A 15,542-nucleotide genomic window follows, 5' to 3' on the forward strand; every position below is an offset into this window, starting at 1 on the left:
TAGAGTTTTCTTAGCTGATAGCGGATTGTGATATTGCGATTGCTGGGGATACTGTGTCTGCTGAGGACATTGCGTGTAGATAGCAGCTGTGAGTAAGTGAAACGGTTCTGAGAGTAGTATTTCTGAGTAATGTGAGTCTTGTGAGTGTATAGTATATTTGATGATTTTGCAACTCAAGTGCCTGCATCCAAAGAAAATTGTGAGTTTTGTAAGGGGGGAGGTTAGTTCGTATTCCCGCTGGCTCTGTTCCACTGATATTATGCGTATCATTGGGGTAGCGTTGCTAAACAAAGCAACTTTGGTAACAGACATGCATGATTTAGTAAAAAATATAACATAAATACATAATCGAGAATAGTTTTCCTTAGATGAACCTACGACTACGACGTGGTTCAAGACACTACAACTTCTCTTGCTCCGGAATTTTGAGGGTCTTTCTCAAAATTCTGCCCCAGTTTACTGGGTTGCTGCTTCTAACGGTTGTTAATGATAAATGGTTGGAATCGGCTTTAGAATTTTGAGGGTCCTCCTCAAAATTCTGCCCCAGTTTCCAATAGCGGGGAAATGGAAATTTTATTGCATTTTGACCGAACCCATAGGGCTGCCTACGTATCCCCTCTTAAACGGGAATCAGGTCAGGCGTAGTTCAAGTTACATCACAAAGGAAAGCATAAAGGTTACATATAGTATCGCTTCACTGTATCTAAATTGAACGGTTTCGGCCAAACTTCTCCATCCATTTCTGCAAGTATGAGGGCTCCTCCTGTTAGAACCCAGTGGACAATGTACGGACCCTGCCAGTTAGGAGAGAACTTCCCTTTGGCCTCGTCCTGATGCGGGAAAATCTTCTTTAACACTAGTTGCCTCAGTGTGAACTGTCTCGGCTTGGCTCTTTTGTTGAAGGCTCTGGACATTCTGTTCTTATAAAGCTGACCATGGCAAACTGCGTTCATTCTTTTTCCATTTAAAAGAGCTAGCTGCTCATAATGAATCTTCACCCATTCTGCATTGTCGAGTTCTGCTTCCTGTATGATACTCAAGGAAGGAATTTCTACCTCGGCAGGAATGACCACCACTATACCATAAACCAGCATATAGGGAGTTGCCCTGGTTGATGTGCGGACTATGGTGCGATACCCCAATAAATCAAATGATAACTTCTTGTGCCACTGCTTATGCTTCTCTATCATCTTCCTTAATATATTCTTGATATTCTTATTGGCAGCCTCTACGGCTCTGTTCATCTGAGGTCTGTAGGTTGTAGAGTTCTTGTATTTGATCCTGAAGGTTTCACATATGGATTTCATCAAATCACTGTTGAGATTGGAACCATTATCAGTAATGATTGATTCTGGAATTCCGAAGCAACAAACGATACGGTCGCGGACAAAGTCTGCCACAACTTTCTTAGTCACTGCCTTGTACGATACTGCTTCAACCCATCTGGTGAAATAATCAATTACCACTAGGATGAACCTGTGCCCATTTCATGCGGCAGGTTCGATTGGTCCGATAACATCCATTCCCCAAACGGCAAACAACCATGATGGGCTTGTTGTATTAAGCTCGTTTAGAGGCACCTTTATCATATTTGCATGTATCTGACAGCGCTGCTCCCTCCGAACATATTGGATGCAGTCTGTTTCCGTAGTCATCCAAAAATAACCAGCTCGGAGTATCTTCTTGGCTAAGACAAAGCCATTTATATGTGACCCGCAAGTCCCAACATGGATTTCTTCTAGTAATTTTGATGCTTCCTTTGCATCGACACACCTTAGTAATCCCAAATCAGGAGTCCTCCTGTACAGGATTCCTCCGCTGTGAAAGAAATTGTTAGATAACCTTCGAAGCGTGCGCTTCTGAATAGCATTTGTGAGCTCTGGGTATTCTCCTTTTGCCAAGTATTCATTGATATCATGAAACCAAGGCTTTCTATCTACTTCTTCTTCGATATGAGTATAGTAAGCTGGCTGATCATGGATCTTTATCGGAATGGGATCAAAAAAGTTCATATCTGGATGTTGTATCATAGATGATAGGGTAGCCAATGCATCGGCAAATTCATTCTGGACCCTGGGAACATGCTTGAATTCTGTCTTTGTGAACCTCTTTCTCTACTCTTGCACATGATGTAGATAAGGGAGTATCTTGGAGTTCTTGGTCGCCCATTCTTCTCGGACCTGATGTATAAGCAAGTCTGAATCCCCAATCACTAGCAACTCTTGGACGTTCATGTCAATGGCCATCTTGAATCCCAAGATACAGGCCTAATACTCAGCAATGTTGTTGGTGCAAGGGAATCTGAGTTTGGCAGACACCGGATAATGCTAACCAGTTTCTGACACTAGGACTGCTCCTATGCCAACTCCTTTAAAATTTGTTGCTCCATCGAAAAACATTCTCCAACCGTCATAGGATTCTGCAATGGCTTCTCTTATGAATGATATATCTTCATCAAGAAAATACGTCTTTAAAGGTTCGTATTCTCCATCCACGGGATTCTCGACAAGATGATCTGCTAAAGCCTGTCCCTTGATTGCTTTCTGAGTTACGTAGACAATGTCGAATTCACTCAGCAGGATTTGCCACTTGGCTAGCTTGCCAGTGGGCATGGGCTTCCGAAAGTTGTACTTCAATGGATCCATCCTTGATATGAGATACATCGTATAGGCACAGAAATAGTGCCTCAACTTCTGAGCTACCCAAGTCAGAGCACAACAGGTGCATTCTAACAGAGAATACCAGGCCTCGTAAGGGGTGAACTTTTTGCTAAAATAGCAGATGGCCTGCTCCTTCCTCCTCATTTCAACATGTTGCCCAAGAACATAACCGAATGCTCCATCTAGTACTGCAAGGTAGAGTAATAGGGGTCTACCTAGTTCGGGCGGGACCAAAACTGGCGGTGTTGACAGGTACTCCTTGATTCTGTCGAAGGCCCTTTGGCAGTCATCAGTCCATCTGGTAGCGGCATCCTTCTTCAACATCTTAAAGATTGGCTCACAGATGATAGTATATTGAGCTATGAATTGGCTGATGTAGTTGAGTCTTCCCAGGAAACTCATCACGTCCTTTTTATTCTTTGGTGGTGGCAATTATTGAATGACTTTAACCTTTGATGGATCTAGTTCTATTCCTCGGTGACATACAATGAACCTAAGTAGTTTTCCGGCAGGAACCCCAAATGCACATTTCGCGTAATTCAGTTTTAGGTTGTACCTTCTTAGTTTGTTGAAGAACTTCCTCAAATCTTCCATGTGATCAGTGGCTTTCTTGGTTTTGATGATGACATCATCTACATACAACTCGATCTCCTTATGTATCATATCATGGAAAATGGTAGTCATGGCCCTCATGTAGGTGGCCCCTGCATTTTTCAGGCCGAACGGCATCATCTTGTAACAGTACATTCCCCATGGCGTAATGGAAGCCATTTTCTCAGCATCTTCTTCGTCCATCCAGATCTGATGATATCCAGCAAAGCAATCTACAAATGATTGAAACTCATGCTTGGCGCAATTGTCGATCAGGATATGTATGTTCGGCAAGGGGAAGTCGTCTTTCGGACTGGCCCGTTTGAGATCCCGGTAGTCGACATAGACTCTGACCATCCCGTCCCTCTTTGGTACTGGCACAATGTTGGCTAACCATGTTGGGTATTCTACTTCCCTGAGAACCTTGGCTTTGACTTGCTTAGTGACTTCTTCCTTGATTTTCAGACTCATGTCAAGCTTAAACTTTCTGAGTTTTTGCTTTACCGGCGGATATGTTGGATCGGTTGGCAGTTTGTTAGCCACAATAGATGTACTCAGACCAGTCATGTCATCATACGACCAAGCGAATGTCTTCATATTCCCTTATAAATTCTGTGTATTCCTTCTTTTCTGATGGCGATAGGTGGACACTGATTCTCATTTGTTTGATGTTCTCTGCATCTCCCAGGTTAACAATCTCGGTCTCATCCAGCTTGGACTTAGGTCTGTTCTCAAAATTTTCAACCTCTTTTACAATCTCTTCTGGTATGTCATCTTTCTCTGAATCTATGTTCGTTTGTTGCGTTGTCTCGTTGCATGTCACAGTCATTGATTCATTAAGATAAGTAATAGTAATGTTGTATAAGTAAAGTAATGAGAGAAAAATAATAAGATTAAGATTTATAGAGAAAATGTTTTGCTAAATTCCATAATTGTTTTGAATATTGAAGATCTTATTGCGAAAATTCCAAAATGCGAAAGGAAAATCAACTAGTAAAAATGAAAGATAGTGCATGATGCTTTGTTCAGCCTTGCTACCCTAAGGCTTTGCGGGCTCTGGTGGTTTTGATGGTCCAATTGTTGAGGCATGTTCCTCGGCTTATAGCCTATATGGAAGGTCCTTCCTCCCCCTCCTCCTTGAAAATGACACAACAATCTATGTCATCATCTTCCACAAATAAATTCCTCATTGTTGCCAGTGCTTCCTCTTCTTCCGACCCATATATAACATCGGTGGACTGGAAAGTCTATTCCAAATGGGGTATCGGCTGCTCCAGTGGGTAGTAAGGGCCACCATGGTGGCGACCAGTTGTTGAACTCTTCCCAAGTGTACTTGTATCCCAGACCGAAAGTGGTGCCATGCTTCTTCAGCTTGATAGGTTTGGTGATTTCTTGGAGGTTCTTGCCAAGTCCCTTGCCAGGTTCATATCCACTCTAGTTCAATATGCTTCCGATACTGTTATCCCACCATTTGTCCTTATCAACGGCGTTGACTCGCTCGATGTGGTGATAGGTCTCTCGCCTATCTTTCTTCTACCTCCGATCGCTAGGATGGTTTGGTGACTATATATGGGATTGCTACCGTAGCCGTGAATGATCACCTCTTGGTGATTCCACTCAAACTTTACTGCCTGATGTAGGGTTGATGCTACAGCCCCAGCGATATGAATCCAAGGCCGTCCCAAAAGCAAGTTGTAAGATGTCGGCACGTCTATTACTTGAAATTCAACATCAAACCAAGTAGGCCCCATATGCAAACACAAGCTAATTTCCCCAATAGTGGACCTTTGGGAACCGTCGAAAGCTTTGACATTGATGGACCCATCCTTGATCTCATGCAGCCCTTTTTCCAATGTCCTGAGTGTTACCAATGGACAAATGTTGAGGCTAGACCCTCAGTGAATTAGGATTCTGGTGATGAAATAATCCTCGCATTGTACAGTGATGTGAAGCGCCTTGTTGTGACTCAACCCTTCTGGTGGCAACTCATCTTCATGAAAAGTGATCTTGTGACTCTCTAATACCTGCCCTACCATGTTTGCCATTTCTCATCCAGTGATGTTTCTTGGTACATATGCCTCACTCAGCACCTTCAACAAGGCGTTCTTATTTGCATCGGAGCTTTGTAGCAAGGCTAGGATAGAGACCTGTGCTGGTGTTTTGTTCAACTGATCAATGACTGAGTACTCTTTTGCTTGTATTTTTCTCCAGAGATCGTCGGGACCAGCTTCAATGATGGTCGGCCGTCCAGAGGCCTGCTTGCTTGATTCAACCAAATGTTCCGGGGTGTATACTCTATCGGTTCTTGTCATACCCTGTGCCGCGACTGCATCTTCGAATTTGGCTTTCCCTTTCCTTCTTGCCTCGGCTGTGTAGTCCCAAGGGATAGCCTTTGTTTGGAATGGTGTTATAGCTGACATTGATACTAGAATGGGCGCTTTTAGCCCAAATGGAGCATGTATTTTAGACGGTAAAATCGTAACTTCAAACAGCGCGGGTGTGTTTGCTTGAGACCCAAACTCGACCTCAATTGGTGTTGGCGTCTTTGTGGGAGAAGGTGCTTCAAACTCAAGTGGTATGGACATATTCACCTTGGTGTCCCCAGAAGGCTGGATCTGGACTACAATCGGATTAAGAGTGACTGTCGGTTTCTTTGGATCGTCACCTTCCGCGATCAAACTGATCAATTTGTTGGGGTCCCAATCATCTTCCATATCAATCATGTGAATGCCTCCACCCTTGTGGTCGGGCAGAGGGTTGTTGCGGACATTTGAAGCAGACTCCTTTGCCACAATAATCTTGTTATCAATTAGTGCCTGGATCTTATCTTTCAGAGAACGACATTTATCAATGATATGCCCTTTCATGCCGGAGTGGTATGTACATGATTTATTTGGATTGACCCATTGGGAATGGTTTTCAGGGGTTATAGCAGGGATGGGGGTATATAACCAGCGGCTTTGAGCCTTTCATACAGCTGGTCAATTGGTTCAGCAATGGTGGTATATTGTTTGGGAGGTCTGCGGTCAAAATTCAGTCGGGGTCTAGGAAAGTTTTGGCGAGTGGGAGGCGATTGATAGTGAGAGGGTTGAGCATTGTAGGCTTGGTAGACATGTGCGGGTTGGGAATATCTGGGTAAAGTAGGCTGATATGTGGGAGGTGGAGGTGATTGGTAAGTAAGTGGTGGAGTTTGGTAAGAGGGTGAGGGTGCTTGGTAATTTGGGGTAGGTTGATATGTGAGTGGAGGCATCAGGTAGGTTTGGTATTTGATAGGGGATTTGGTTCTCTGTGCAACCATTACGACACTCACGTCCCTTTTCTTGGATGTGCCACCAGACTGTAGAGCCTTGTTGGTAGCCTGCAAAGCTTCAAAGTTTGTGACCATACCACTTTTGATGCCTTCTTTGATCCTCTCACCTAGCTTGATGATGTCGGAAAATTTCTGGCTTTCAATCAGCATCAACCTTTCATAGTACTGTGGGTCTTGAGCTCGAATGAAAAACCTTTTTATTTGTTCTTATTCTAAAGCCGGCCTGACCTTAGCAGCTTCTGATCTCCAGCGAGTAGCATACTCGCGGAATGTCTCCGCGGGTTTCTTCTTTAGGTTCTGGATGTAGAACACATCTGGCACATTTTCTGTGTTGAACTTGAACCTATCCATGAAATCAGATGCCATGCTTACCCAGTTCGACCACTTCTTCGGATCTTGGCTAATGTACTAAGACAGAGCATCTCCCTTCAGACTCCTCATGAAAAGTTTCATGCGGATCCTTTCGTCCTTTCCTACTCCGACCAGCTTGTCGCAGTATGTTCTCAAATGAACTCTCGGATCTCCTGTACCATCGAACATCTCGAACTTTGGAGGTTTGTACCCCTCGGGCAGTTCAACATCGGGCTGTATACAGAGATCTTCATAGTTTAGCCCCTCAACTCCTTTGCTTCCTTCGACTCCCTGAATTCGGCTAGTCAACTTCTTAAGCTCTTCAGCCAGATTCCTGATGAGTGAGTCTTTATCATCAGACTCGGATGTGCTTGAAATGGGTTGGGTGGAGTGTGGCATGGTTTCTACATAGATGTGGGTGTTATGAGTGTGGAAATGGTCATTTGTGGAGTTCACCGGTTTTGGGATGAGCAGTGGAGTATTGTTGGAAGTATGACAGGTGTTGCAGTGGTGGTGAGGAGCGGGATGGTTTTGTGGTTTTGGGATGTTTTACGGAGGTGTGGGGTTTTGAGAGTTAGGAAAATTGACATCTGGGGTGGTGAGGGAAAATGATAAGCTCGCCAAGTTCCGGACCTGATCAAGTTCCTCTTGAAATTTCAACAGTTTTGGTCGAGTTGGGACGCACTTTCTTTGGAGACCTGAATACCATGAGTGACCTCTACCCATTCAGTTGAGTTGCTCAGATACTCTATCTTTTCTTTGTTCTTGTTTTTGACAGGACTTGGAGGAGGAGTGGGTGGAGGGCCCTTTGATCTTAGGAATATGATGACGATGCCAGAGTGCACGAACTAACCTTGGGGAGGGGAATAAATAAACAAAAAATAAAAACAAAAAAGTAACAAGTCAATGAGGATTATAAGAACAATGTTGCGATATTTAAACACATAGTGCAAGAATGTAAATCGTGTCCTAATTTGGGAAACCTCTTTGTTCCCGAGGTAGGCCTGACGACAAATTGATTTGGAGAACTTAGAATGCCAAATGCCTCATTTTATTAATAAAAAGTAGATGAATCCCAAATCGACACTAAATAATAGGAAATAAAATATCACTAGTGGCCATGGGCCTTATTACATTCATAAAACGAAAAGTAAATTCCTATCTATTTGGTCCCAGAAGGACCTTCCTCAGGTTGGATGCTCTCGTTGATCAGATCCTCCAATTCACGAAGGTTCTCCAGTAGAAATGCCTTTGCCATGTATTCTCCTTCATTTCCTTCAGCGTTCTGGCAGTCAGTGACTCTCTTCCTCACTTTCCCTTCCAATTCTAGCAGACTGTACTCCAGATATTCCAACTTTTTGCTAGCTTTGGTGGCCCTCTCTTTCCACTGGTTGATTTGGTCATTTGATGGAAGACTCCTCCACCAGTCTAGCAAGAGTGGGGGTGTGCTAATCATACCAAAACTGGGGACCTCGTGCCTCATTTTCTGCAAAAAAAATAAGTTTAGGCCCTTACCCCCACCAGACTCGACTATTTAATACCAACAATTAGCATAAAAGCATTTAATTCTCCAAATAAAAGCACAGAACGTGGTAGTGTCCGTTTGGGTTTTTGGAAAACCCAGTGGACTTTGGACGAGGCTGTCTTAAAGAGTCATTATGCGGACAATATAACTGACTCGACTAAGTTTGACCATGATGCATGCACAGTTAAACAGAGTAAGGTTTCTATGAGGTATTAGACTGGTACCCTTGAGCGGACAACTCAAGAGGGAAAGGCACGGAACCGTCGACTACACCGTTGATCGACTGGTTTTACCGTAAATACGCCTTTGACGGATTTAGGGGTGATAATATTGGAAGAGCGCAACCACTCATTATAAGCGTTGCTATGGTATTTTGTTTGGCACGAGTGGAATATGATGTTGAGAACATGTTTATGCAATGATTAAAACAAGTTGTCACATATTTATATGTTCATAAAGTAATAATAATTTAAAACAGTCATAAAGGAGTGCAGTAAAAGAAAGCAATAAAAGAAACAAGGGAAAGAAACAAGAGACGAGTCAGTTTCGTAATCGAAAAGAAAATTGAATGCTTAATAGAAATAAACAAATACTTGCGCATAAAGAAGCATAAATCACAATAATAGTCTGAAATGGTAAAAGCCTAAAAATTCCCCAGCAGAGTCGCCATGATGCCGCGCGCCTTTTTTCTCGTGAAATCGGGTTTATGACATTCGAGAAGACAACTCGTTCCCTTTTGGGAATTGGGTTTGGATTGAAGAGTTGCCGCCTAATTATTAAAGTGCACTAGGACACTAAGAAGGATTTTGATTTAGAAAACCAGAGATTGGGTAAGGGATAGAAATTATCTCGAGGGGAAGGTGTTAGGCACCCCTCGAGATCCACTAGTGTGGTTCCCGGCCATGTTACAATTGTGACTTTAAGTGCGAACAAAAAATAGACACGTAAGGGTTTCCAATACAAGGAGGGTTTTCACATAATGGTTGCAAGTAGTTAAAGTTGAGAGAAAATAGAGAAAAGCTGAAGTTAAAGTAGTTAAAAGAGTTCTAAAAATAAAGCAAACAAGTAAGAAAAAAGGAGAGGGGGTCCTAGGTTTACAAATAATATGGATCACATCAATGCACTACCCGGTAATCACTCCTCAGAAGAGGGGTTACACGTGATATTAGCACACCGGTCATCATATTCATATCTACCCTTTCCCACCCCGTTAAGGTATTAAAGCGTGGAATGGTTTCATTACTTATTGAATGCTATTACCCGCCCCGATCCTATCAGTCCCGGAGGCATTTAGGACTACTAGTCCTAAAGGGAAGGGAGATTTGGGCTTTTGAGTTTAAAAGGCCAAAATCTAAGGCGACAATTAAAAACACGTAGAGCAGTTATGGGGGAAACATATAACAGTTAAAGGCGCAAACAGGCCTCCTCAACTTAAATACAGATTGTTTAGCATGTCTTGCACGTACTGATTATGGTCTAATTAAACTAAAAAGGGTGAGGTAGACTGATGTATTACATACTTTAGAGAAGAAATCCGAATTAGACTTGCCTGCTGGTTGTAATTAACGAAGTCTGATTTAGCTAGCTAATTTACCTTATGGCTTGCTTAGGTGAAACCTATAGGCATGAGATCTATTAATGCAGAAGTATATTGATTCTAGAGAAGAGGACTTATTAGTTACAGAAAACATAAGTTTTGCAAATCTTAAGCAATGCAACTACTGATTTTTTAGACTTATAAGCGAGATAGATGATTCAGATTTGCTTGATTACTCCTATAGGCATGCTTTCTAGGCGTTATTGATTTTTAAACGTTTATTGAAGTGCAGAAGTCCTATAGGCATGGTATCTAGAATGCTGATTGTTATTTAAACCTATAAACCGTTTGCCTAGTGATAGATACATATGCAAAATTCAGGAAGTCCTATAGGCATGTTATCTATATGATATACAGCATTTGGGAATGCAGAACCTATAGACATGTTTTCTATATAAAATGCAGATCCTATAGACATGGTTTCTACGTGAAAATGCAGATCCTATAGACATAGAATCTATATGAAATGCAGAAACCTATAGACATGATTTCTATGAAATACAGAAGTGCAGAAACCTATAGACATGGTTTCTACATATGAAATGCAGAAGCGACATCTGTAAGCAGGATATGAGTGCAGAAATATAACAACTCCCTATGAATATGATAACTACCTTTTTTGCATGCATGATTGACCCTCCCCTTTTTACTAAAACCCCCATAAATTTTTACAAATTATTACAGCCCGAGAAAATGAATAAAAATTACATCAGAAACTTAAAATTCCAACCAAGGAGAGCCTGATTCAGACTTCTGTCTGAAGCATGAAGTAAACCAACTCCGAAGATCAAATTTCCGAAGCCTTTCTCTTATTTGGGATGTGTCAGAGTTCCTTAAGAGTCTCAAGCGGACTCTGGGCAGTGCTTACACCTAAATATATTGCAGAATTGAGTTATAGTGCAGTATGGAAGTGTCAACCCTCGAATGTCCAAGTTCAGAGGGAACTCAAGGTCCCAAAGCAAGGCTCATAGGAGGGGGGCAGAACTTAGAATCTAAGAGAGAGTGTAAGTGCAGAGAGGGGATTCTGGGGAAAGCCAAGACAAGCTAGTGGTCATACCTAGCAATTGGAGTGTCGGCACACCCCAACCATCCTGTTAGCCACATTGTTTGGGAGTTAGGATCCCCTAAGGGGTCAAGTTCAGACATGAGCAACAACTTGGATGTTGCCATGTTCTGAACTTCAACTCAAACACATAGAAGGGGACAAGGGTGCAGATATTCACAGTAGAAACACATGCTAATTAACATTAAACGTAAGCAGTAAAGCAGACAGGGGTGTAGAAGCTGTAAAATAAACACATTGGGATGAGGCTGAAAATCAAACTAGAACATACCAGTTTCAGGGAAACAAGAAAAGAAAGTAGTAGTCTTGTGAAGCCAAAGTGCAAGCAAATAGTCAAAATGCTATGATCAGAGAACTATGATACTTGAGTAGTATAAAAGTGTTAAATTGAGAGTGTGTTGGTGAGAAAGGAGTCGTGCCCCTTTTATAGTGTAAAAGGTAAGCAGAATAAGGTAGGAGAATAGTTTTAAAATCAATTACAAAAGTTCCCCTTTAATTGAGGGATTCTGATTTCAAACGGGTAAAATAATTAAGGAAAGGGATTGATCAAAACCTTTTTCAAAGTAGTACAAGAAGGGTAAATACATAGAGATTTATTTAAGGCAAAAGTCTGGTAGCACACGGTTTTTGCAAATAAGGAAAGGAAATCAATTAACAGCCAGTAAATCACAAAGTCTGAATTTTGGTATGAATGAATCCAGTCAGAAAAGCTGAAGAAAGGTTTTACTTAAGGAAGATCAGTAACAATTAATCAAACCTTAAAAAGGATTCTGAATCAATCATAAGTTGGAAAACTTTTTCGGAAGAAAGAATTCATCACACATATAAAAACATACTGCCATGCTTAAGCACGAAGAGTTGTCATGCTAATCAGTAGAAGAGTCTAGCATAGAAGAGAAAGTTCAGAGTCGTAAACAAAGAAATTCAAACTTAGTTCACAGACTCAGGATGAGTTTGAGAGAGTCAAGGGTTCCAAAATAGAACCCTAGTCCAAACACAAGATCAAAACTTGCCAAAACCCCAAATTCTAGGGTTTCCCAACTCAAATCAGACACAGAGACGAGGAGGCAAATAATTGAAACAGGCTCAGAGATCTCTTTTAGAGACTCATGAGAAAACAAACAGATACAATAGCGAGTTTGAAACAATAGAGTAAAGAAACTAATTCGAAGCATAGTGAGAGTAGAGGGAACATGTTTAAGAAAAAACTTTTAGAAGGGACTTAAACAGGGTTCAGAAGAGAAAAGAGATAGTATAGAAGAAACATGTTTAAAGGGAACTCAAACAAAGGTCCAGTAAAAGCAAACAAAGAACTTAAGAACTCAGTAGGAAATACATACAGTAGGAGAACACAAAATACCAGAAAAGTATATCAACAAGACATATAGGAAAACACAGCAGGATGAACATGCGAGCATGGTGTAGAAACACAGTAGAAAGAAAAGGCATAGAAGAACATATATAGTAGAAAAAAAACATAAGAAAGCAGTAGAAGCACATGCGTGACAAATACACACAAAGAAAAAGGAACAGAAAAGTCGGAGAAACATTTTGAACTTTTCAGAAACCCTAAATCGAGGAGAAGTAATTTTTGAAAGAAAAATTGGGGAAAACGTTGAAGAACTCAAGTAGAGCACAGATATAGAATCGATTTAAGAAAATAATTAGAGAAAACCTCGAATAGCTAGGATTTCAGAGGAACCCTAAAGCGAGAAAGGCCTGGAAAAGGTCCGATCTGAGTCGGATAAGTCAGACATAGGCTCATAATGCTTGGATACACCAGAGCAACGTCGGAGGGGCCATAGAACCTTGAATCGGAGAAGATATGAACGGACACCATCGAGGTCAGACCACGAAACTTCGAACACCAAGTGTTTAAAAGCGAAGAAAGGTGAGTATAGGCTATCCATGGCCTGAGAGGCCATAGATTCTGGTGATATTAAGGTTGAAAATGGTAGAAGACGATTAGGGTTTCAAGAACCTTCAAGAGAGTTTGATAGAGGGAGGGTATTCAGAGGCGGCTGATAGAAAGAAAATGAGGTAGGGTTAGGGGTGTGGGCAGATTAAAAAAGGAAAAGGGAATTTGTGGTCGTTGATCAAAATGATCAACGGCCTGGATTAAAAAAGGGAGCCAGGCGGATTGGATAAATGGGTCAGGGGTTGGGTTAAATAGAAATTGGGCCAGTCCATTTGGGATTCAAAATTGGGTCAATTAGGGGGGATCAATTTGGGCTATAATTGAAATGAAATAGGGCCAGATTTTAAATAGCCAGCATTCCCCTTTTATTTTATAATAGTAAAAATAACTTCTGAAAATAAATTAAAAGTACCGAGTCAATTAATAATATATAAATATTAATTTAAAAATATTGGAACCAATTTCATAATTATAAAATGCTATTAATCTTAAAATAGGCTAAAATTGCAATTATATGCAATTTAGCTTTTAAAATACCAAATAAATTTGTAAAAAATGTATAAAACTTAACCTAGCTATATTTTAGTATAAATATGGAATAAAGTAATTTATTCATCAAAATGATAATTTTGGGAATAATTATTGGTTTTTGTACTGCTAAATTGGGCAATAAATCAGTTTAAAAAATCTTTTAGAAATTAGGAAAATTATTGAAACACTTGGACATACTTATATATATATGCATATATATGCGATTTTGAAAGTATTTTCATGTAAAAATACATAGGAAAAAATTGGGTATCAACAAGGCATGTACTGGTTATCTCCGTATTATATCGTATTTGATTGCCATGCCAAGACTGCTACATTGGCGATACCAGAGTTGCCGAGATTAGAGTAGAAGGGTTCATTTGTCAGTGCATCTAGTCGGGTTATCTCTTTCTAGAAGGATTGACACATTGTTTGGCTTATCTAGCTTATGTTCGGGATACTGCTACAAAGACTCTAACGATTTATTTAGTGCCCGTGGTGCGAGAGTTCTCTAATGTGTTTCCTTCTGATCTACTAGGCATGCCACCAGATCATGATATCGATTTCTGTATTGATTTGGTTTGAGGTACCCAGCCTATCTTTATTCCATTGTACCGCATGGCTTTGAAAGAGTTGAAGGAGTTGAAGGAATAGCTTGAGGAGTTGTTAACAAAGGAGTTCATCAGACCGAGTGTGTCGCCTTGAGGTACACTGGTTTTTTTCGTGAAGAAGAAGAAGAAGGATGGGACTATGCGAATGTGTATTGATTACCGCCAATGGAACAAAGTTACCATTAAGAACAAGTACTTGTTGCCACGTATAGATGATTTGTTTGACCAGTTATAGGGTGCCAGGGTGTTCTCTAAGATTGACTTGAGATCTGGGTATCATCAGCTGGAGATTCGTGCTTCGGATGTTCTGAAGACGACCTTTCAGACTAGATATGATCATTATGAGTTTTTGGTGATGTCCTTCAGCTTGACTAATGCCCCGACGACATTTATGGATTTGATGAATTGAGTGTTCAGGTCGTATCTTGATTCATTTGTCATTATCTTCATTGATGACATATTGATCTACTCGCGTAGCATGGAGGAGCACGAGCGGCATTTGAGAGTTGTGCTTTAGACCTTGTGGGAGAAGAAGATCATTTGAGAGTTGTGCTTCAGAACTTGCGGGAATAGAAGCTCATTTGAGAGTTGTGCTTCAGACCTTGCGGGAATAGAAGCTCATTTGAGAGTTGTGCTTCAAACCTTGCAGGAATAGAAGCTATATGCTAAGTTCTCCAAGTGCGAGTTCTAATTAGATTCTGTAGCATTCTTGGGGCATGTCATATTATGCGAGGTTATTAAGGTAGATCCCAAGAAGGTCAAGGCAGTCCAAAGTTGGCCTCGTCCTACCACACCGAGATTAGGAGTTTTCTAGGGTTAGCAGGTTATTATCATCGGTTTGTAGAAGGCTTCTCATCTATTGCAGCACCTTTGACTAGATTGACCCAGAAGGGTGCTCTGTTCTAATGGTCTGATGAGTGTGAGGCGAGCTTTCAGAAGCTCAAGACAGTTTTGACTGCAACACCGATGTTAGTGTTTCCTTCCGGTTCTGGGATGTATACTGTATATTGTTATGCTTCACGCGTTGGCCTAGGTTGTGTATTGATGCATGAGGGGCGAGTTATTGCATATGCTTCACGTCAGCTGAAGCCTCACGAGAAGAATTACCCCATACATAATTTGGAGTTGGCTGCGATAGTTCATGCTCTCAATATCTGGAGGCATTGTCTTTATGGAGTGTCCTGTGATGCTTACACCGATTATCGCAGCTTGCAACATTTGTTCAAATAGAGGGATCTCAATTTGAGGCAGCGCAAGTGGCTTGAGTTACTAAAGGACTATGATATTACTATCCTTTATCATCCGGGCAAGTTGAATGTGGTTGTAGATGCCTTAAGCAGAAAGGCTGAGAGTATGGACAGTTTGGCATTCATTTCAGCAGAGGA

The 15,542-nt window shown here is 41.2% G+C and overlaps 2 protein-coding genes across 2 annotated transcripts; both read right to left on the minus strand.

The window, feature by feature from the left end:
- Positions 1 to 677: 677 nt before the first annotated feature.
- LOC138885196 (uncharacterized) lies at positions 678 to 1,094 on the minus strand. The gene has a single exon (XM_070166106.1). It carries the CDS (start codon positions 1,092 to 1,094, stop codon positions 678 to 680), a length of 417 nt encoding a protein of 138 aa, XP_070022207.1.
- Positions 1,095 to 1,487: 393 nt separating this feature from the next.
- On the minus strand, positions 1,488 to 2,663 carry LOC138885197 (uncharacterized). The gene is made up of 3 exons (XM_070166107.1): positions 2,367 to 2,663; positions 2,181 to 2,246; positions 1,488 to 2,114 (listed from the first exon to the last, which is right to left on the minus strand). Exons 1-3 carry the CDS (start codon positions 2,661 to 2,663, stop codon positions 1,488 to 1,490), a joined length of 990 nt encoding a protein of 329 aa, XP_070022208.1.
- Between the last annotated feature and the right edge of the window lie 12,879 nt (positions 2,664 to 15,542).

Source organism: Nicotiana sylvestris, chromosome 2 (genome assembly GCF_000393655.2).
Source record: "Nicotiana sylvestris chromosome 2, ASM39365v2, whole genome shotgun sequence".
Taxonomy (NCBI): Eukaryota; Viridiplantae; Streptophyta; class Magnoliopsida; order Solanales; family Solanaceae; genus Nicotiana; species Nicotiana sylvestris.

What these genes read in the sequence shown, in the direction of transcription:
- LOC138885196 (XM_070166106.1), bottom strand. Translation starts at nt 1,094, where the DNA reads ATGCTGGTTTATGGTATAGTGGTGGTCATTCCTGCCGAGGTAGAAATT.
- LOC138885197 (XM_070166107.1), bottom strand. Translation starts at nt 2,663, where the DNA reads ATGTATCTCATATCAAGGATGGATCCATTGAAGTACAACTTTCGGAAG. An exon ending in GAGCAACAAATTTTAAAGGA is followed by an intron (nt 2,247 to 2,366) that starts GTTGGCATAGGA and finishes TTGGGATTCAAG; the next exon opens with ATGGCCATTGACATGAACGT. An exon ending in CAGACTTGCTTATACATCAG is followed by an intron (nt 2,115 to 2,180) that starts GTCCGAGAAGAA and finishes GTGCAAGAGTAG; the next exon opens with AGAAAGAGGTTCACAAAGAC.